The sequence below is a fragment of the Netta rufina genome (genome assembly GCF_964035555.1).
Source record: "Netta rufina genome assembly, chromosome: 2".
NCBI lineage: Eukaryota > Metazoa > Chordata > Aves > Anseriformes > Anatidae > Netta > Netta rufina.
Window position 1 is genome coordinate 55329916 of NC_140124.1, and position 24538 is coordinate 55354453.

Here is a 24538-nt window from a genome sequence, read left to right on the forward strand (position 1 = left end):
TCATATCAGATTATGGAAGCACCAAGCAGCATACTCAAACTGAGTGCCAATGATAACAATGTCCAGGTCCTAAATAATACTTTTTAAGGCTATCAAAACACTCTTTAAAGAGGGTAAATGTTCTCAAAGACATTCATAGGTTTAGACAGTGTAACTTGCTTTGGTATGACACAAGCCCACTAAGTGATAAACTGCAGTAGTGTGGAAACATGGACATTAAAGTTGTTTTTGAAAGTGTATGATGTTTGGTAGGATGAATTACATTATAAATCATTTCTGTTACTCAGTTAATAGCATTGAAGTGTCAATGCCTGTTTGTCATGCTTGTTTGATGGGAAAGAAAGTATCTTAGTAGTAAAGAATATTTACCTCTTGGAAAAATTGTCATTGTACCTGCTGGTAGTTCAAAAGATTTAGATTTTTTTTTTTTGTCCTATTATTCAGCAGCTATCTGGAGAGATGCCTTGGGTTCTTTCCTTATCAATTAGGAGCTTTTGTTGATTTCCAGGATTTCACTTTAGTTGTAGAGTGATGGCAGCTGCTTTTGTAAGAAGGAATGCAGACATTAAAGTTTGTTCCTTTTTTACTATTCTTGCTGGAAGTACCTGAAGGACACTAGGATGAGACAGAGACATAAATGGAGTCTACAGAGGTTAACTAGCTGCATGGACAGCTATTGGTTCTGGAATGATAATCTAAATGTGCTAAGAGATGACTTGTACTATGTTGATTGTTTCCAAGGGAATATTTAAGTGTTTTTGAAATGATATCACTTGATTTGGAGTGGTTGGTGGAGATGGAAAACAGACAAGAAACACATTACCTTTTATTCCCTGCCACTTTCTCAACAACACTTGTCTGATCTCAGTGTTTCTGTGCTCAAAGATGCTATTAAGAAACCCTCAAACTATTTCTGTTCAGCAAATGATGATTTTACAAAATCATGTCTAATTGTGTAACTACTTCTTTCCTAATACATATTAAAACCCATATAAGTATTCTACTTTTATTCAAATAATACAGTACAGACTATGACATCAGTTCTCTATATAGAAAGTTCACATACCAGTAATTGCTGTAGGCCTCTGAAAAGTATGTGAAGACAAACCTGAGCATTCTATCCAAAGCCATAGTACTTAGAGGGAAAACTGAACCTGTGCTCTATTCTACCTCAGTAATGAGTCTTAAGTTGAAATGCAAATGAAAATTTAGATTCCAATCTGAATAACAAATAACACTTAATGTCATATTGTTAATATTTTATTTTTTCTCTTCATTACTGGTTATCCTGATAGCCAGCTTTGCCCTCTTACCCTGTCTGTGTCAGCTTTCAAATCCTTAGAATCTTTGAATAACAGATGAAATACATTCCTTGAAACATTAACAATTCCCTTTTATCTTATTTACAAAATCCTGCATTTCACTAGTGTTTTTATTATGAGGCATTCACATAAAAAAGATTGTTTATTACTTGCCTCCTCAAGCTTTATTTCATATCTCAAATCAAAAATCCTTTTTGCCTCTGTAAGAATGACCTTTACCTCCAGTTTCCCGGAAAACTGAAAGTATTTTCTGTCACTGTTTTGAAAGGCAGTGAACAATTGCATTTTCTGGAAAATATTTCAGGAAAGTAAAAAACACCTCAATTTAAAGAAGGAGAAATTGTCCCTGATTACAACTGCAATTCAATCATTTATTTTTATTTCTAGTCTGACCCTCCTGATTTACAGAAAATATTATATACTGTTATGAGGCACAGAGACATTTCATCATGATTTTTTAAACCAGCCATTTTGTTGTAGCACCTAGAGCAGAGAGTGGTGTTGCATTGTGGTAGGTGTTGTACAAATGATCATTCTGATTGGTACTGGATGAGCTATCACAGCAAGCACAGATGTGGCAGAAGCTGCTGCTCCTGTGCAAATAACTTAAATAAAAATGGAAATAAGACAGGCAGAAGATCAGTTCCTTGGTAAGATTGTTCCAAAGTGCTCTTCAAAAACCCATCTGTTTTTAAAAATAGGACCCTGCCTTCATTTTTAGTGACAAATAAGAATTGCATAGTATGGGAATAACAGAAATTGAATGCAACTGATGCCAGCACAGCAGTGAAATTATGACGCTATTCCCAAATTGCACATTTAGAGAATGTAATTGCAGGTGGGTACAAATTGTAACTTGATATATGTACCCAGATTTTCCATTGGTGCTAATCCCTTTGGGCCACTAAAATATGTCTAGCCAGTACGATGTGAAAATTAGAAGCTTTAAAGATACTGCATTCTGCATCTACTTTGCCTTTCAGACTGCTGAACTGGTGTAAGTGTTAACGGTCTCCTCCCTCATTCAACATTACTCTGAAAATAGCACAGTAAAGTTGATCAACAGTGATGGTCAGATGCACAAGTTTTACACCAGGAAATCAGTGTTTCTGGAGATAAATTCACTTTTTCTTTGGCAAAAGGACACGGGATTTTTTTGTTTGTTTTTGTTTTTGCTTCTTCAGTACTGATTTGCTTTTTTACTTAATAAAATACCATATTCAGCAAAAGATAATGACATAAGCAGAGGAGAGGAAACAAATGAATCACTGTCCTTCATATTCCCAACCATTCTAATACTATCTTATGCACTTAACAACTGAAGTAATGAATCCCAGGGACAAGAGGATATGAAATATATAGTAAAGGCATGATAATGCTTGTCACAATTGATGACAACATCTTCTGAAACAGGGATGCTGTTGTAAGAGACTTAAAATCATAAGTAGCACGGGAAAACAGAAATATAACCTGTTTATTCTTTTAGGATATTGCAATACCTTTGCCTTTTCTTAACCTTTAGTTAGCAGAGGAGCTGAAGGTGGGCCTCAGTGTTTCCTCTGGCAATGTTTCCTGATGATAATCTTCAGCTGTACCATACAGATTTTTAGGACACATATTATCAGGACTATGGTTACTCTTTCAAATTCTAGATTTGAAAATTGCTTTCAATCACTCTCTTCAGTTTATCCTATTTGTAAAGAGTGAGAGAAATGTGAAGTATAAGTTCCAAGATATTTGAAATTTCCCTTATGACATAACAAAAGTAAAATTATATTCACTGGTCTCTGCTATTGTTTTCCTTTACATTTCTTTATTCTCAAAAAGTAAATCCTGTGATATTAACAGTCACAGGATGCTTAAAACTCTATTTTGAAACACATACATGACTTTTTGCAAATGAGGCAAATAATGTGAGGTGTTTTGGGTCTAGATCTGTAGGAACAGAACTGAGTCAACAACTCATTTTATTTGGACCTATGATCGGGCCTTTCAGTCACCATACTTAAGTATCCTAGACATGAAGCATTGTGTGATGAACCATCTGATCTGCCCAGTACTTGCAGACCCTTTATTCTCCAAGAATGCCTAAAGAAAATTTCAGAATCAGAGTACTTAAACACAACACAGAAAACAGTGTTTAGGGAAGGAATATGTTGAAGGCAACTTGGTGCCTCCAACTGTTTAACCACTCTGCAGTCAGAACATTTTAAGAGAGTGTAGCACACACAGTATTTTTTTTTCTCTTTCATTATGTGCTTGTTCCTTTTTCCTTTTTTTTAAAAAATTATTATTTTTTATTTATTTATTTTTTTTATTTTCACGGTGAACAGTGCATTGTTTTCTTCTGCATTTTAGGAGTTGTCCTTCTATTTCCCTTCATTCTTTTATGCATCTTTTTCACTGCAGTATTATCTCTGTTGTATGCCTATCTCCATATACATATCTCATGTATTGCACTCAGATTCCTCCAAAATATCAGCTCATAGTAATAGGGAAAGTACCAGTTTTACCTGAATTCAAACAACCATTCAAAAATTTAAGTTTATTTAGAAGAGTGGATTGCAGAGGCAGTACTGCCATAATGTAGCAGTTTCTTAGATGCATGAAAAAGAGTTGCCATCTCAAAGCAATCTCTGGCAATGAATCCATTACTTGAGACAGTTACTGCAACACCCTTAAGCAAATTAATAGCTTTTGAACTTTATATTTTTGATAACAATTACCTATGAAGAACAAGTCAGGCCCCACTCTTTAACTTCAGAGTTATTCCAATTGCTGAATGCTCATCTCCTTGCCTTGAGTTCATGAATGAAGAGGAGAGTAGCCTGGCTCAGTAGGGAAGCTGGTTCTACTCTGATGGCCTGAATTTAGTGCAGTGAGAGGAGAATGAATGCGATTTCCAGTGACTCACCAAAATCATGTCACATAATCTTTTCTATCATATATATCTGACTTTGAGAACACCAGAAAATAGTTCATGGCTCTCTCACTAACCAACCATTTTAAAGGCCTTTGATTTCCTATTTCACAGAAGTTCAACACATTAATTTTTAAAAACAAAACTAATGGAAAAATGTATCTTTGAAAAGTCACATTAGCTATAAGGTCAATTGCTTTTCCACTTCAAAAATCAGTGCATGGGGTTTGCAGATTTTTGCTTTATCCCACTTAACAAAGAAAAGCTTGCAATTTTCTGAATTAAGCACTTCACTTAGTTCAGACAACCACATTCATGTACAAAGCACTTAGAAGAAATAATATCAATACCCCTCTGTCTCTGAAAGTGGAAAGAGTGTGCCTTAAAAGCTATGAGTATCAGGGGAATAGCTGATTCTTGAAATGAGTGACCCCGAAAATTCATTTCGAAGTGCAGTAGTGGAGAAATAGAGCTATGGAAACTAGAATGGCCTAAAAGCAAGGCCAAGGCAGTTAAAGATGCATTTGTGCTGCTTTTTGAGTTCATCTGAGGAGCTGACCAGGTAGCTGCTGTGCAGGGTCCAATAAAAGGGATAGAAACAACAAGGTCCATAAAAGGGATAGAAAATGTAGAGAGGGTGAATGTTTTTGTAGGGGTTACAGACTTCTGAATGATCTAACTGGTGGGCGTCACCAGTGAGAAGTGGTAGTTTTGTCAGACTGATGAGGGATAGTTATGCCACAAAAGGTGTGGCATACGTTGGTGTAGGAAGGCTTACTGCGCTGATAATGGCATTATATGAAATATATGACAACTTCACAGTGAATTATACTGTTCAAAATAACTTCAGCAACCTTTTGCAAAAGCAGTGGTCTCAGTGATTTCTCATATTCTCTGCACTGGACACCTAGAGGGTGTCTAGGGTCCAGAACAACTGCACAAATACGGTATTCCAAATGTCCCTCTACCTTGTATCTGGATTGTACCTGCATTGGCCAGGTGATCTTTATTTGTGTACACATCAGTCTATGTGACAAAGTGAACATACCCTTCTTTTAAGTATAACTCCAGTAGCACCATCTTCATGTCTAGAATGACATGTTCAGTGAGTGTCCTGCTGCAAATGCTGTGCAGAGCATTGTCCCATGCACTTATGGTTTTCAGTATTCTCTGAAGATACCTAATAAAATAACCAAGTGTAAAATGAAATCTCACCTATAACTTTTCCTAGGAAGAGTGCCTTTGGGGAATTGAACAGTATGTCAGATGCTGTTGGCAGGCTGTAACTTGTTGGAGGATAGTGATCAAGCTGCGGAAAGAGAAAACGAATAATGACTATTTTGAACAGATCCACCTGCTTACCGTGTTGCCAAATCAGGCCTACTTTATGGAACTTATGTAAACACAACTCTACCTGATATGCTCTGCTTTCATTATGATAAAGGGGAAATAGCAGTTTCTACCTCTACTTTCACATCTGCCATCTCTGGAGTGCACAAAGCTAGAAAAATACCATATTGAACATTTATGTCTTCTGATTGTAGTAGAACCTTTCCAGCTTTTGCTTGTCTACTTCCACATAATTAAAACAACATCAACAACATTAACAACAACATCATCAACAACAAAACAGCTTATTATTTTAATACAAGATTTCAATTTTGGACCTATATTACTGCTAAAGCTAGATTTACATGCTTTGCCCACAGGATAATAGCTGGGAATTTCAGACTAATGCAGGAGTTCTCTGTTCTCTTTATCTCAGAAAATTCACAAGTTAATGACATACATTTTTGCCCTTCATGTTTCTTATTTTCTCATTGAAAATGCTGTTCAACTTAATTTGTGATGATGCCCAGGGAAGCCTAAGAATACATTCTAGAGTAATCAGCATAGCTAAATAGTTTAATCTATAGGAAACTGGCACAGTGATCACTTTATATTAGCATTTTTTCTGTTTTTGGAGCTTTTTAACAGAAAAATGTGAAGAGAGAGGGAAACAAACAAACAAACAAACAAACACCAAAATGACCTACATTAGTAATAGCACTGTTAGGATAGTTCAGTACACACCAATGGAGTTCTGATGTTCGCAATTTAAAAGGGTGAAAGGGGTGAGTTTTTATCTTCATTATTTATTTTTCCTCTTACGTATTTATTACACAAGCTTAAAGCAGAACAACAATTGTTTGTTTTATTCTGGCTTTACTTTGTCACAAAACATTCTTATGTCAGAAGATAAATATAAATGGCTCAGGTATCAGAGCTATCATGGTGTTTTTCAGTACAGTTCTTAAACTGTATAGAATAATATGGACTTTGGAGAGTTGTATCAGGAAATGATGAGTGAAAAGACTGATGCACAAAGCCTGATCCTCCAGCCTGATCCTCATGTGCCAAGATTTTAACCTCATGTAACTTCTTTGCCTGCAGTGGTACTATTTCTGATACATTATGATGCACAGGATTCATCTTCTAGGTTCTTCCAATTGCCTGACAGAATAATCTGCACAGTACCATGTACTCTGTTACTTGTCAAAATCAGCAACATTAAGTATTTCCTTTTTCAAAATCAATCAAGGAATGTTTAAATATTTTTAATGGTGATATGGAAACTGAGAGGTGGGGTTGATCTGATTAGATACTAGTAAATCATAATAACTGTTATCAATCTGTCAATTCATCTGCCAGTGCGCTGTGGGTATCCTAGAGCTCTAGAGTTATAGCCATGGTCTGGGTGTCTATTATCAAACTATTGGAACAAGTAATAAAGCAGTCAACCCTGCATAGGAATGCTAATTGTACCTGCCAGATATACATGAAAATGAAAAGTCAATTTAAATGATGAAACACTGTGAGCATTTGCATGCATTAATACAGTGTTTATAATGTGGAAATGCTGGCCTATTAAGGATTAAAAGAAATTCAACATCTTAAGTATGTAAAGCTATAGTTTATTTGCAATACATGTCACTACAAGTATAGCAGGCTGCCTTTTGTCTATACAGTACAATAGCTTTGAGATCTAGGTTTCTGTTTTTAAAGTCTTATATAATTTGGGTCTAGAATATCAAATCTATCACTCCATCACCCGAAACTTATGTTCTGTAAATTAAGTAATCAAACACACTATATTTGCTAAAAAGCTCTTCTGAAGCCATGGTGGAAAATCCACCAGGAACCAAGAAACATTGCAACCTGCACTCTGTTCTGCCAGACACAATTCTCCCACTTTGTCTTTCCCATCAAAAATGCATGATGTCATTCACATGCTAAGACTATGGTCCCAAAATAATGACATGGTGTTTCACCAAATCCTTCAAATGGGCATGTGGTCGGCAGTTCCATGGCTCTGAAAACAGGGATGGTGTCACTGTTGTGGCAGGGCAGCAAAGGGCAGGAAACTAGCACTTTCCTGCCTTCTCTCTTTTTCCTTCTCTGTTGCCAGTTCCTGGGAAATTCATACCTGCATAAGTACAGCACTCAGGCAGAGGCAGACCCATTAGCACGATTGAACACTGAAGTCCTCCAGTGGGATTTCAGTGGCAAAGCTCAAAGTGATAGGCTGTGGCAGGGCACTGCTGGCAGTAAAAATATGCAGCATTCTGGTGCAGCCAAACTGGAGTCAAAGATCCAGGCATCCCTATTCCCCTGACACTGGAATAGCTGAGAGGTGGTCTTAAGCAGATAAATAATAAAAAAACAACCAACATTTCTGGTGACTTTGTTTCCTCTTGAGATTTGGGATGTCAGCATGGCATCTCAATAACATATTGTTATGGTACAGAAGAAAAGACCCTACTGGAAGTGGGAGCCAGAGAAGGCAAGAAGGAGACTTCAATGCTATGTTGCATTTCAGGCTCTAATAGATACAGACAGTTCACAGCTTAGGGATGTTAACTGGCCTGTTGTACTGAATCAATAACTGAACCTAGTGTTATGGATATATTTTTCAGATCTCACTGAAGTCAAAGAAAGATTTCAGAATGAGTTCAGTTACAAATCATTTCAAGGGGCTAACAACTCTATTTGAAGTTTTGGGTTGTTTTGATTACATGATAAAATAAATCTCCATTTTAAAGCTCTTGATACTGATTTCTTGGTCTTATTATCAGTAAGAGGGCAAGCATTTGTGATTAGCAATAAAAACTTCTCCTGCTCCACTGCCAGGTCTGGCATCCCTTGTACTATGGGGGAAGCCTGCATTACTTTCCACATCCAGTTTTGTGAGATATGCACTTCTCTAATTCAGGGATCTGAAATGAAATGGTGCACCACAAGACAACAGTGAGAATGGCGAGATTCATTTGCTTTGATTGCTTGTTTTTGTTCTAAACAAGCATTAGATAATAATCACAATAATAATACATTATTATTATTATTATTATTATTATTACTATTATTATTATTATTATTATTAGTAGTAGTAGTAGTAGTTGTTTATTTTTTTAGAAGAAATTAATCTAGGATTTTTGAGGTCAGTGAGTTAAAGGATGATACTGAATTTTTTCCAAAGTTGTATGTTACTGCCATCCAGTGGGTGCTCAAGTGTAAGCAGCTGGAACTAAGCCACCTGGAAGCTCTGTTTGAAATATTTGACTATCAGTCTAGTATAAGACACATAATAAAAAAGGAATTACTGGTGTCAAATGGTATTTGAAAAAATATATTACATTATTTAATGGAAATTAAATAGAACCTCTGCACACAGAGGTTGATGTAATGATTTGTATTAAATTACATTTTTAAAATTACATTTAAGATTTTTCATTGCAGCTACTTTTCTTTAAAAACTAATTAATTTCATTTGAGCTTAATATAAACACGCAGCATGTCTTTGAGCACCACACAGATGAAAGTAGATGGCAGTTTCTAAGGAACCTGCAGCTTCAAGTCACGTCATGCTAACCAGACTGTCTTTATCTGAAGTTGCTGGGATTTAAGCAGAAGTTCAGTAAAATGCTCGTTCTTTTAAATTACTGTTCACTTAGATAATGCTACTAACCTTGGCAGTAGTGCTGAGATTAACAGACACATCAATCTAAGGGCAAATATAACACCTACCTCATCTTAGTATTCTCAGAAAATAAAAATAAAAATAAAAATATATATGGTATATATGCACACACACATTATATTCAGTATGGGTATATCTATATCTGTATCACTAAGTCACTGTCAACCTAGTGTGTTTGTGTACACTGTTATTAAAATAAGGTTTTTCTTTACGCTGAAGACATTTTATAAAAAAGATTTTGAAAAAGTTTTGCAATAATAATGCTGTAAGGCTTAATCTTACACCATTGAAAGTCAATAGAGCTTTGTGATTGACTTCTATAATAGCAAGATAAAGACACAGATGTGTTCTCATCATTACCAATATAATATTTCTCTTCTGCATTACTATAATGATATATCACTTATATTAAAAAGCTTGTCTACTCTTGGACAAGAGCTCTTTGTGTTTAGATGGAGCTCCTCCTGAGCACTATAGTAATTTAGGAAAAAGCTGAAAGGTACTTTTAATATTTTATCTTTTTAATGCAACAGAAAAGGAGCAAATTTTTGTGGCAACCATGCAATTCCTTAGGATGATCAAAACCACTTTTACTGTTATTCAGGTCCTTCCTTAGTGTGGCACTAGTACTTCACTGATCGTTTTCTGTCAGCTAAGGTCCTTGATTTAGGTTATTGAGGATCAGATCAGAGCCAGATCTGGGACAAGCCAGAGGCTGTGAACAAACTGTAGACCCAGATAAAAAGTAAGACCAAAAAAACCAGCATTTTTTTGCTGGCTTACACTGTCACAGACGTGCAGCCTCAGTACTTATCTGGAGATATATACTTCACTGGCACAGTGCAAGGTAAACTTAAGTATTGCACTGCACTTTGCTCTCTTCAGATGAATTTCGTATAGAGGTACAGTTAATACTGTTTTAGAAACTACTGCAGATCTGTTTTGCTGATTTCATGCACTTGATTAACCTATCTTAGTTTTTTAAAAATAAAAGCCAACTGCACTCTTTTATTATAAAGTTCCCCCCACCCCTGGAATTTATATTCTAATTTAACATGATGAAACAGGGGATACAGATGCAGGTAAAGCATAAATACATGCCATGGTTTTGTCTCAGGTAGAGTTAGTCTTTGTAGAGGCTTGTATGATGCTGTGTTTTGGATTTGTAATGAAAATAGTGGTGATAACACAACAATGTTTTCAGTTGCTGCAGAGCAGTGTTTGCATAGAGCCAAGGACTTGTGTACTTCTCATGTTGCCCTGCCAGCAAGGAAGCTGAGGGTGCAAGAAGCTGGGAGAGGACACAGCCAGGACCGTGACCCAGACTGACCAAAGAGATATTCCATATCGTATCATGTTGTGCTCAGCAATAAAAGCTGGGGTAAAGAAAGAGGAAGGGGGGTCATTTGGAGTAATGGCATTTGTCTTCCCAAGAAAGCACTACATGTACTAAGCCCTGCTTTCCTGGGAATGGCAGAACTGCTGATGGGAAGTAGCAAATGAATTCCTTGTTTTGTTTTGCTTGTGTGTGTAGATTTTGCTTTACCTAGTAAAGCATCTTTATCTCAACACATGAGATTCTCTCCTGCATACCAGCTGGGGAGAGTGAGTGAGCAGCTGTGTGGTACTTACCTGCCTGCGAGGTAAAACCACAACAATACAATATATTGCAGAAAAATAATAATAATAAAAAAAAATGCTTAAAAACTTGAATACCTTATGTGCAATAGAGTCCTACGTTTTTCTGAAGCCATTGTTGCTCTGATAAATTGTATATCAGGTGTAATTTGCCTCAATGTAAAAACCAAAAACATAATGAAAGAAAAACAACAAGAAAACCCAGCAAATATTTGGATAACATTTAAATAGAAACTTAGATGCATGACTTAAAATGTAGAGAAGGCATGATAAGGAAAAGGACATGTTTAGTCTGGCAGCCTTCAAAGGAAGGGAAACAATTCTCTGACGCTTCAAAGGAAACAATTCTCTGATGCTTCTTTCAGATATCTGTGAACTTTTTATTGGTCTTTTTAATAGGTGAATTACATCAAACTTTAGCAGAGGCAATAGCAGGTCATATAATACCAAGTGATAAAAATTAAAGAGATGTACCTCATGTACCTAAAGATGACTTTCACAGGACATTAATTTGTCCAGTGTGTGCTGCCATATAATGGAAAACATCTATTTCATGTTGAGTTTTGACTTTTCTAGGCTTTTCTTAGATCCTGAAAATATTTAATGATTCTTTTATTCTTTCTTTGTTTCTTTAATTTGAATAAAAATTGATGCCAAAACAGCAATCATACAGGCCAAAGAAAGCATGCACACATTCACCATTGGAAATAAATTATAGAGGAAGGATCTAGTCTCAACATAAGCCAAATTTGGCAACATGTATTATGAGGCAGATAAGCATTTTGATATTCTCTGCAGGCCTTTGCTTTGGTTTGATACACAGACTGTGGACCTATCAGACTATACCATACTCCATTGTGCACTGAATGCACTAGCTTTAATGGGAGTAAATGGGAGTGTAGGGTGAGAAAGACATTTAACTTCTGTGTTATCATGATATATGACCTGGACACAGTCAAAGTCTGGGACAAGACAACTGAAAAATTCCTCTGAAGCCATCAATACAGGCTCTACTGAAAACACGTATGAAAAAGGATGGATCTGTAGAAGAGCTCCTCTCATATTAAGTCTGAGTGGTTTTACAGAATAGAATAATATTCTTCCAGGAGTCCTCAAGATTTTAAACTATCTCAGCTGATACACAGAGAGGGAGAAACCTTTGTTTTTCCCTCAGGAAAACCACAGAATGAGATGCTACCCTCAGATGTATCTGTATGGACTGTGTTTTTCCCCAGTAAGAGAAAAATCTGACTCCAGTGTTCTGACCTTCAGGATAAGGATATTTCACTCTCTTATTTACTACTCGGTGATATGGACTTTTATTTATGAAAACATATTGTCTGACTTTCAGCTAGCTGGGTTTTGTCAGGGATGTGTTTTGGCAGATGCCACTTACCAACTCCATTGTGCATGAAAGGGAAGTAGAAATGGCTCATTTATAAGTTTCCTACCTACCTATATTTCTGTCTTTAACTGAAAGATTGCAAGTGACACAGTAAAATAAAAAGATGCGTAAATTCAATGAAAGATTATATCAACTAAAATGCTAGTAACTCATGGACATCCCATGCACACAAAAAACCACATAGGTAAATTATTAAGCAGTGAACAACAACAACAAAAAATCTTGTTGCTTCTAATTGAGAACTAGCTAGGGATAAATTGTGTGTTAATGCATTAAACACATAGAAGTAATGTGTAGTTATTCTATAGAAAGTGGTCTGAGCTTTCCTTTTTTGGTCTCATTTTGAATAATACATTGCCTCTGCAGAATGAGAATGTATAATGGAAATAAAGTATCTTCAGAGATTTTCATACAATCATAGAATACCCCAAGTTGGAAGGGACCCACAAGGATCATCGAGTCCAACTCCTGGCATCACACGTCTACCCAAAAATTCAGACCATACCACTGCACAGTCCAAACACTTCTTAAACTCTGACAAAGTTGGTGTCATGACTATGTCCCTGGGGAGCCTGTTCCAGTGCGTGACAACCCTCTCGGTGAAGAACCTCTTTCTGATACCCAGCCTGAACCTCTCCTGTTGCAGCTTGACTCCATTCCCTTGGGTCCTATCACTGGTCACTAAATTTATTTAAATACAGATTAATAAATATATAAAGATTATAATTTATTTCAGCTGTAAGAAAAGATTTTTTTTCCTTTAAATTAAAAAACTGTTTGGAAATTAATTAAATACAATAGATACATCTGATTATTAGAAAAAAAAAAAATACTGTTACAGTGATATTAACTATGATTTACATGTTTACCTGTGGTTAAAATCCTGGATATTTGAAACATTTTATTCAGTTCAGCTGCTATGGAATTTGTGGATACTCTCTAATGGTTTCTTTCAAATCATGAACTGTACTGCCTCACCCCCCATAAGCCAGTGAAATATTAATTAAGCCAGTCATTAAACAACTCTTTGCATTCAGACAATTTACAGCACTGCCCAAAGGATGTCTTAGGGACATGTTTGCCTAGAAACTGTAGGAAATAGAGAAAGATGTTTTCATAACATAACCACCATTACCATATCTAAGACAAAGGTTTTCAAAACGTTATGAAAAGGTAAGGTTTTCAGAGAAGAGTTATAAAATTGTTTTATGGCTCAAAAAATATGGATTTCAGATAGTAAACTAAAATAGTTTAATTTATTTAACTTCTTATAGACAAGATGAAAAGATGTTCCAATTAACATTGCTAGGAAAGTGTGAAGGGTAACAATATCTGACACCGAACAACTTTCATCTATCAGGCATAGATGTAGAGGTCCCAAAGTTAAATGCTGAAGTCTGCAGAATTCAAACTGTAAATTAGGTGCAAATACTTTACAGAAATTACATTTAACCATTGGCATATATAGCCAAAGGATATGGAAAATTTTCTATCATTTGAAGTCTTTAAAGCTAGATAAAAGTCTTTCTAGAAGATGTGTTATACTGCTATCATCACTTTTTGGGTTAGCTGCAGAAAATCATCTAGTGAAATTTTGTGGTTCCTATTAAGCAAGATATCAAACAGAGTGACCATATTTTGCTCAGGCTTCAAAGTACATAAAACAAGATTCACAGGTATGATACCACAATAACAATAGTGGTAGTAGGTGAAATTATAACCTCACTGAAGTCTGTGAGAAATTTCCCATTCCTAGTAATGTGATCAAAGCTTAATCTATACTTAAAAAAATCTTTGATATATTTATTGCATTTAAGCTTGAGACTTGCAGACTGCTTTGTTCTATTATACCCATTTATTTAATTGCAAATATGTTTATCATTGTATTTTGTACTTCAGATTAGTTTTGAAATAACTTGATATGACTCATTTTTGAAGAATCTAGGAGTTCACAAATATTATCTCTATTCCTGTAGTGCAGAGCATAAGACAATGGACTTGCAAAAATTCTGTTTCTTCTGGGTTTCAGCTGGGTCGGGGCACATCTTTCAGTGATTATTTTTTCACAGATGCTGGGTATTTCTACTGCTTGCCTCTGGTGAAGGTGGAAAACATAGATCCATACATTTCCAATACTATTCTGAATCTTATTAACAGCTGAGGTCAGAATACATTTTCAGGATTATTCTGAATTTTATGAACAGCTGATTCAGGCCAAGATTTCCATAAAAATTCAAAATCATGTTCACTCTGAATGGTCAACAACTGGTATTATGAACATATAGTATCGTATACACAGCGGTATTGTTGTGTATACCCTCTCTACTGCAGTTCTTGCCTGAAAGAGAGAACAGTCAGCTATCCTTGGATATGGTGTTCTGAGCTTATGTGTGCAGGCTGCTGCTAATTGTCCTGAAAGTGTACGGCTGGGCTTGGGAAAGTGGAGTCCTGTGGAAACTGCTCAGGTCTAATCATTTCTGGGAACAAAGAAGACACTAGAACTCCTAACTCATTTCTAGAAATGGTTTTGAAGAAGGTATGAAGAACTGGAGGTCTGTTGAGCATAAGAATATCTTGGCATAGAAGCTGAGATGCTTTGTCTAATTGTGTTCAGCATCAGCATCAGCTGAACACAATTTATTCCAATAAAAATTAAAGCACATCATATGTTTTTTGGTTGCTTGTTTCATAACATGCCAATATGGCATTTGTGTAAGAGAACAGAATTAAAACCAATAAATGACAGTAGAACTAAAATGTGTCTAATCCAGACTGGTGTGAGTCTTGCACTAGAGAAGCAACTGTCACAGTTCTTTAAGGTATAATTTGAAGCCTACTGAAGTCAATGCAAGGCCTTTCATTGACTTCAATGAGCTTTAGATCAGAACCTCTGCTAGAGAGTTTCTTATCCTTGACCTTCTTAAAAGAAAAAACTACCGATGTGTGAATAGATTTAATCACCCATGAAAACTTGGTAAAGAGTGATCCGGTTTTTATGATATGGAAAATACTCTGTTGAAGCATGAAGACTTCTAATGAAGTCAAATGAAGTAGAACTTGCCTTCTTAAAACTAAAGCTCAGATCTTGAAGTGTCGTTTGCTGGGATAACACATTCCCCATCTGTCAGTCTGGGCTTTTTCTTGTCCACAGGTGAATTAATGCAGCCTTCAATGTGTGATATTTTAGTAGAAGTGAGAGACAGGAATTCTAATTAGCTACTGTAAGTTTGCAGCCCTTCATTGCAACAACAGAAAATATACAGGTCTTTGTCCCTGTATTTATGTCATTTTGCTTTTCTGACACCTAAATCAACCACATATCTTCAATCTTATCCTTGATGAACCACTGACATCACAAATGGGAGATTGTTCTTTAATGTAAAACTGATTATTAATTAGTTTGAAGACAGTGAATTTAGAAAACTGAAATATAAAACCCTTTTGAGGGGTCTTTTCTTCTACCTTTAGTCTTGACTGTCTTGGTGTGTTAGGAATAGTGATGCAATTCTAATCAAAATCAAGCTACATATACATTTACTTATGTTGTGGAGACACAATAGTGTGGATACATTTATTTCAAGGCTCAACTCAAATTCCAATTGACTGGACAATAACTCTGACTTTATGTAAGTAATTAGTTCTCTCATGTCTTCCAGCGTTGGGTGAGATCTCACGTTGTTCAATAATGAGCCCTCTAATTTACTTATATATAAATGAAACTCCTGAGAATCATGATAAAACTCAGGTTCACATAGTTTATATAGTAGCAATTTATTACCTCACTTCATGTTTTTTAAATCTCTCTGGCACTGCAGGGTTATTATAGCAAGTTAGAAGGACAGATATAATAAGTATGAACTTGTGGTTGAGATTTCAGAAATAGAGTGCTCTTGAATTAAAGCTTTGATGAGAAATAAATCCTTCCTGTGACATTTTTATGCCATGTGGAAGTGTGGAAGTGTGAGCAATAGCACCTGGCAAGCAAGCTGTCTTCTTTAAAAGCAAGCAAACCAGCTGCTCATCAGGTTGGAGAAAGAGTTAGCAAGAAATAAAAGTCTACTCAGATGTTCATTGCTCAGATCTGCAAGAGAAAACTCATACTTTGTGATTTGTCCTCTGAATACTGAGAAAAAAATATATCTCTACCATCTATATTTTCAAACATGATGAAGAGCTTATATCTGAAAGTAGGATTCATTTTCAAGTGAACAATCTATTTACCAGATCCATCTCTGTTCATATCAGTTCTTTCATTTACAGAACATAACCAGATGAGTGTCAGAATCAACTTCCTTATGGAAAACAAACAGCATTTGATAGTAACTTTCTTTTTCAGGATATATTATGGGTAGGATTTCTGGATTTGCTGGATTTTCTTATTGACCCACCACAATGGGTCAATACTTTCCCTGTTCTTTTACATGCAGTTTAATATTTTACATGCAGTCTAGTTTAATACGACTCAAATTGATTTTTTTTTTGTTTTGTTTTGTTTTTTGATTCAATAAACCAGCTGTGTTCTATGAACACTGCTTAGATTAAGAAATTTTTACCTCAGCAGAGAAACACTAACCAAAATGTTTGTGGCTCTTGAAAGCCATACACAGGTAGCTGTCTCATAAAATACTTGGGAAAAAAATATCAGATCCTAAATGTAGGTGAATTGGTACAAGACTGGGATACTTAACTGTGTATATGATTTCCAAATGGGCAAGGTATTTCATGTGATTCCTTTAGCAAATAATTTATTCAGTTTTACAGCTGTCTAAGTTAGGCAGATTTTGCTCCACAGAATACATGACATACACAAAATAGAAGCTTTCAGTAACAGAAGCCAACCTAACTGCAGGTAGTCTTTAACTTCTATTTAGCAGTGAGAGAAGTAAGTGCAAATACAGCAACATTCAAGAAATATGTATATATCAAAGTACACACCCCAACCTCCAAAAACATGAAAATTGGTTAGATCTATCAGCTATATATTCCTTAGAATATCTGTCATTTTGCAATTTTCTAATTTTCTGACAATTCTACTTCAGAACATCCACTGTTAGTTTGAGTACTGAAACCCTCAGTCAAATAACATTGTAATCCACTGAAAATGTTTCTTTTTGATGCCTGGAAAAAATAACTGTCAGGGATCTATTTTAGGTAGTTCTATTTAGGTAGGCTTTTTTTTATTATTATTATTATTTTATTTTTTTTTAAAGACATATAAAACCGTGACAACTAATATCCTTTTGGCTTGGTTCCCAAGAAGACTTCCTCTTTTTATATTTCATTTATTATTGGTTTGGGTTTGCTTCTTATGAACTATTAAATCCAGATTAATCTATCCTATCCACCTGACTCTCCTGCCAGCAAAACTATTCTCATATCCTGCTGCAATCTTAGTGTTTGCAGATGGGATAGCCAGAGAATGAAAACAGAGTTCTGTAATGAGCACAGAGAGAAGACTGTCTGGAAACATTGATTGCTTCTTGCAGAGCTACCCTCAGTTATTTAAATAGTATTATATTACTTCAAAGGTTTGTAAACTAAGATATGAGAAGATGAAGTTCCTGCCAGTGCTGTACTGAAAACTAAATAGGCCAGAAATATGTGCCTTCAATAACATTATCTTGTCTTAGGCTCCTGTCACACAAACACTGAAGCATCTGCTCATCTTTGCAGGTGTGAACAGCTTTTCAGATTTTGCTGGAATGTAGGGTAAATTTAAATTTAATGACATTCTTATTTGTGGAGTCAGGTCTGACGGTATGATATTTAGTTGTCTGCACATCAGGGTCTACTGCCATTTAAGATGCTGTAGATTATCCCTCCTGGCTTCCAGCCACTGCTCCAGAATGGTGCAGGTTTATCATAGGTCCCATGTTATCTACCAGACCAGATGTCTCTGATGCCCTTGAGCATCTAGAGTGACACCTGCATTAGCCTGGCCGTCATCACACTAGGACAAGGATCTCAGAACAACATGACTCAATGCAATAGTGGGAGAGAATAGCTTTTGTTAACTCCTAGGAGTGCGAACTGCAAACAGAACACCATCTACTGTGCTTTATGTTTCCCAGATTGCACTTATTTTTTCAGGGGAAAGGAGGTCATCAAAGTATAAAACATTACAAGCTACAATCAATAAATTAGATGGAACCAAAACACCTTTAATGTCTGCTTACCTGTAGAACTATGTCCCGTTCATTCCGTGTGATGTTTACAGTATGGGGCTGTCCATTTGCCATGTTTCTGTGGTCGATATCAATATTATATGGCTCTTTGGTACCTCCTAGGCTGTAGCGAATTTGCAAATTCCCTAATGAAGGAATGTGAAAAACACCCTCAGGTATTTTGGTCTTTATTCACCAGTTACTTTCCCCTCTTTATTTTCATGTACAACTGTTATCGTTTTACATTTAAAATGCTCTCAGAGCTGGTATCTGCAGCAGAAAAATTTAGAGAAGGGCTAGTATTTGAGATTATAAAGCTAATGGGCTGAAAATGGCTTCCAGTTTACTACCCAGAAGCATGACAATGAATGGCATCTCAAAACTAAAGTGTGTGCAAATTCTCCAGATTGCAAACCAAACAAATCAGATCTATGCATTGAACAATATGGACTATTGTTTCAAATTTGAGCACATCAAGTATCATTTTATTTTTGAGATTATTATCCTCACTGCAGAAAAATTCTTTGACATTATAAAAGGCATGATTTTTTTTTTTTTAAAGAATAAAACATTGACATGACTTGAATAAAGTCAAAATTGCATCAGATTAACACTGGCATATAATCTACACAAGGGATTTTCTTGCGCTCAGATTTAATTGTTGTTGACAGGTGACCATCTGGACTTTTATGGAAATTTAATAATATATGGTGAAATGAAAACTTCAGGTTATATTGTTAGAAAACTATATTCAGAAGTGGTTAATTGATATTCATGACAAAGTGCCAGACAGATTTTTCTTTTCTAAACAAAAGTGAAGTGTCTACTCTTCATTGCAAATTTTAACATTCCATCAAAAGGAAGGACTTTTGAAAATGGAAATGTAGACCCCATTATTCATTAAAACCTGAATGGCCCCAAACAACAGCCTTAGACTTTTAAAACTATAGTTTGGATCCCAACACGGCTTTTCTCTTATGCTCCTTCTTTCTCATCTGTGAAGGTAAGAAAGGGAAAGATTTCAGTGGCATGTGGAATATCTGTATTTAGTTATTCCACAAAGTGTTAGTACAGTATTCCTAAGTATGATTTTCAGGGGCACTAAGGCACTATTTGGAATTGAGTTATATTGTGTTTTTATACTCCACCAGAAAATGGTCCATATTCAACCTTCAATCATTACCAATTTTTTTATGACATTATATATTGTGCTACATCCTCATTTAGCCACCTCAGTCAGTAGTCAGACTTTCAGAACAGTGCATTACACTTTCCGCTGGAAACAAGTGATATTGCCATGAGTTCAGTGACTATGAACCATTTATTAACCTGCCTACATGTGGATGCCTACTTGTCCTCTCCATTATACTAGTTTATGGCAGGCATGAATCTAACTGTTACAGCACATATATATATATATATATATATATATATATATATAAAATTTATTGATTGATTGTCTTGTTTTGAGAAGGAAGGTTGGCTAGTGGAATATCCCATGGAATTAAAGAGATGCATCACACAAAATTTCATAAAGCAGAACCTGTATTCAGGTTCCATGTACTTTACTTTTAAAGAACAAGGGTGAAAAGACTTTCTTATTCACTCAGAGTTTCAGCTGCATGTCAGTCTGGTGTTATTATCAATCATTCCTTCAATGGAGAGAGCCCAGAGCAGCTGCTTACCAGATGGCTTGACAAGTACTGCCATGAAGTCCTGGGTATAGGAACTGATGTACAAAAGGACACAAGGGGACTTGGTAGTACTGAAGCTGAAGCTGAGCTCTTCTTTATTCAAGTTAAGGTCAGTTGCTGTGGTCTCAGGATCTGTGGAACTCAACAGGGTTCGGCTAACTAAATCCTTCATGCTGGTCCCTGGGGAGTGGAAGTTGTAACGAAGCCACATTCCCTCTTCAAAAAATGCTCCCACATCTTGAAAAGAAGAAAATAAAACAGGAAAAAGAAATTGAATGTGCTGACACCTTTTCAATGAAACATTACTACTGACTTGAGCACTACTAATCTGTACATGTTACTACTGCTGCATTATTTAAGCACTTTGCCAGTAGTTAAGAGCCTTTCTATTTTCCAGTAAGAATGCAAAGGATAAACACAATTTTATTTATGGATACCTGGAATTGCAGAGCAGGGGAAAGATTTCCCTTAGGTCACACAAAAAGACTGTACCTACATCTCATACCACTACTACAGATCAGAAGAACCACACTTTAGTTTTATTCTCATTGAGGTCTTGCAGTAGATAATGTTCCAAAGAAGGAAAGACAAGCAAGAAAGAATTAGAAGGCACAATAAGCAAACACTGTAAAGGAAAAGGAAAACCAGAAACTCTGACCAGCAAATTACAGTGGATTTAGAATAACCTCAGAGAGGAATGATGGTGATTCCAGCACCTGAAAAAATTGAAATAGGATTGGACATGATACTAGAAAATTATCCATAAGAAGTGCAATCCGTCATAAGAACTGCCTAATCTGGATAGTTTATGCAGAAAACAAACAAACAAACAAACAAACCACAAACTAGGGAGCTTGACTCATGGATGGAAACAAGGCATAAGACACCTGAACTATATCTCACAGGAGGTGCTCCACAGACAGTTTTCAATTCAATCTGAAACAAAATGTCATCTTTCAATACTCTTGACAGAAAATAAAACTACTTTTGGCAGTTAATACTTTCATTTGAAAAAGCATTGTTATTACTTTGCATAATAATGTACCCCTGCTTATTTCTTAACATTAAAAATATAATTCAAGGTTGACATTCTTATATTCAAAGCTGACTTTGACAGCGTCCTATGGGAATCACTGCACAGTTCTCTACTATTGTTAGTTTATAATCTGAGTCTACTGGGGATTGCTGGACTGGTTTCTTATAGCAATCATTCATTCAGTGATACTGTGGTGCTGGGTATGCTTTGCTATCTGGGACAACAACATAAAAGGAAATTTAAAATTACATGTGAACTTAAATAATGAGGCACGTTTATGAACATTTCATAAGGGATTACAGAATGATGAATAAATACTATGAATATAGCATATATGTACAGTATTTAAAAATAGTTGCAAGCAATGCTCAAAAAGGTGACCAGTCATTAGAAAAAAAAAAAATTAATCACTTGATACCTTCCTACATTATTTATAAATGCAAAATTGCCACAGATTGGTACCAAATTACCTATCCAAACTTTTGTAAAATCAATACATAATTTTTATAAAAAAAAATAAATATCATTTTATCCCTTTTTAGTATTTGGAGCCTTCATGTCCTTCACACAATTCTAAGCAAAGGCTTTATCTCAAAACAAATGAAACAAGTTGTTCATCTTACAAGCTGTGTAGTGATACAGAGCAAGTCAGGAATGAGTCTGCAGACTTTATTCAGAGTAACTGAGCACAGAAGAGATAAGAATATGGGTAAAGTTATTGCAGACTTTATTGGTCCTTTTCAGAACTTTGCTACATCTAGTTCTGGAAAAACATTATATTTTCCATATACCATATAAAAATTCTCCAAAATGCAAAGTATTATATTCTGTGCCACTGTGTGGCAACATAAAACATGAAATCAGGTTGTGGTCCAAAGGTGCTATAAATAATGGGATCACTCTGGTAGATTTATAACTGCTGTTTTATAGCAGAAATCTTAAATAACCTTGAAACAGCCATAGGAGAGGCAATTCAGTTTAACAGCTATATTTTGCAGAGGACTCAACTTAAGTATTCCCAGATTAAAAGTGAAGGACCCTATCCTGAAAATACTTCCCCAAACTGTGATGCCTATTGCTGTTAATTGTGGTGTTGAGACTGAATGGTAGTACTTAAAAACCTAAAGCAGAATATACTATAGCTCTATGTATTTGCAAGACTGACTTTAAAAATATCCCTGTGACCACTAATTTATTATTCTTCAGCCTCTGCTTATAGCTTCCATAGGTCATGTGTCGTGGTTCCGCTCGAGTGGGCAGCCGAGCTCCACCACAGCCGCTCTCTCACTCCCCCTCCTCAAAGAGGAATGGGGAGAAAATATGTGAAAAGGGCTCAAGGATTGAGATAAGGACGAGAAAATCACGCAATAATTATTGTAACGGGCAAAACAGACTCGGCATAAGGAGATAGTAAGATTTATTGCCTACAACTAACAAGCGAGAGAAGTGAGAAAACAAAGGAAAAAAAAACAAAAGCACCTTCCCCCCATCCACCCTCTTCCACCTCCTCCCCCCGAGCGGCGCAGGGGAACGGGGGAATGGGGGTTATGGTCAGTCTACAGCACTTCTTCTCTGCCGCTCCTTCTCGGTCACTCTCGTCCCCTGTGCTGTGGGGTCCCACCCACGGGATGCAGTCCTTGATGAACTGATCCGGCGTGGGCTTCCCACAGGCAGCAGCTCTTTCAGAACTGCTCCAGATATGGGTCCGTACCACGGGGTCCATCCCTCAGGAGAAAACTGCTCCAACCTGGCTCCCCTATGGGCAGCAGCTCCTGCCGGGTCACCTGCTCCTGCGTGGGCTCCTCTCCACGGGCTACAGGTCCGGCCCGGAATCTGCTCCGGCAGGGGTCTTCCACAGGCGGCAGCCTCCATCGGTGCAGGGCCACCTGCTCCACCGTGGTCTCCTCCACGGGCTGCAGCGTGGAACCCTGCTCCACCGTGGTACTCCATGGGCTGCAGGGGGACATCCTGCTTCACCATGGTCCTCACCACAGGCCGCAGGGGACTTCTGCTCCGGCGCCTGGAGCACCTCTCCCCCTCCTTCTACACTGACCTTGGCGCAAGGCTGTTCCTCGCTCCTCTCACTCTCCCGGCTGCTGTGTGGCGCAGCGTTTTTTCCCTGTCTTAAATATGCTCTCACAGAGGCGAAAAACAACATCGCTTATTGGCTCGGATCTGGAAAACAATGGGGCCCTTCCCAAACATGGGGCAGCTTCTAGATCTTTCTCACAGAAACCACCCCTATGGCTCCCTGCTACCAAAACCTTGCCACGTAAACCCACTACATCATGGTACTCTGGGCAGCCCTACCATCTGACACTGCTGCTCTGCTGGCAGGGACTACTGGTAGCCCCTGCATTGCCTTCACTTAGACACTGCACACTGATGCAAAATTATGTTCATCTTCTTCCCCTTTCTGGCCCTTTTACTGCTTGTCATCCCTTTTACCATAGGAGCGATCTTTGGGATTGCCTATCACTGTGGTTGCCCAAGGTCTTGCACACAGGGAATACTGGGAGCCTCAGTCCTTGACCTCAGTGCTTTCATGGGGCTGAACTGCAAAGTTCAAAAATAAGCAAGACATATTCCACAGCAGTAAATGTTATTAATTGCTACTTTAAACGTTCATTACTACAAAGAAAGCTTTAAGTAAATGGTGCTCTCTGAAGCACTAAGATTTGTTTTTCCCAAAAGGATTTTCATGACAGAACAATGTTCTGTGAGTTTAACTTCATTTGTGCTGGGAAAATAATTTTCAGTATAGCTGTGTTACAGGTCTGTGAGGTATTGTAATGAACTTGGAAATTCTCTCACATACATACCACTTCTTTTAAGAGAAAGGATAAGAGGAAGGTTCACTTTGGTAGTGTGAGTTCCTACAGGAAGGTACTGAATCCCCTCAAGTTCCAGTTCAGCAAAAAGGTTCAGTCTGTGACTATGCTTTTTGGTGAATGAAGTTGAAGTACTTATTGCAGCAGGGCTGCAAAGTGCTCAGCAGTTCACAGAATCAGGCTGTTAGGAACTATAAGGAAATATTAGAGAAAGGTAAAGCATAATTTTCTCTATGTTAAATTATAGTATAAGGTGACTTGGAAATGCTGAGGGGTGATGAGTGAAGAAAAAATCTGTTTGGAGGCCACCTGTGTATCATCTTCCTAAAGCTCTGAGGGAAGTCCTTCATTCAGAAGACCATGCAAGTTGCCTGAGTAAAACAGGTAAAATGAAGCACAAACACTGCTACTGAAATGTGGACAAGCTTTCCATGCACTACCCTCTGCCTTCTCCTGGAATATCTGAAAAGTACAGACTTGAAATACCAGGCATAAGGCAGAGGCGAAGGGC

At 36.9% G+C, this 24538-nt stretch overlaps 1 protein-coding gene across 1 annotated transcript in view; it reads right to left on the bottom strand.

The window, feature by feature from the left end:
* CNTNAP2 (contactin associated protein 2) overlaps positions 1–24538 on the bottom strand; it is a gene marked incomplete at both ends in the record, with an annotated part of 1150499 nt that overhangs the window by 60513 nt on the left and 1065448 nt on the right. Inside the window, 3 exons of the mRNA XM_084306678.1 lie at positions 5458–5551; positions 18479–18612; positions 20152–20397. Of these exons, the coding sequence (XP_084162804.1) occupies positions 5458–5551; positions 18479–18612; positions 20152–20397 (474 nt within the window). The remainder of the gene's footprint in view (positions 1–5457; positions 5552–18478; positions 18613–20151; positions 20398–24538) is intronic.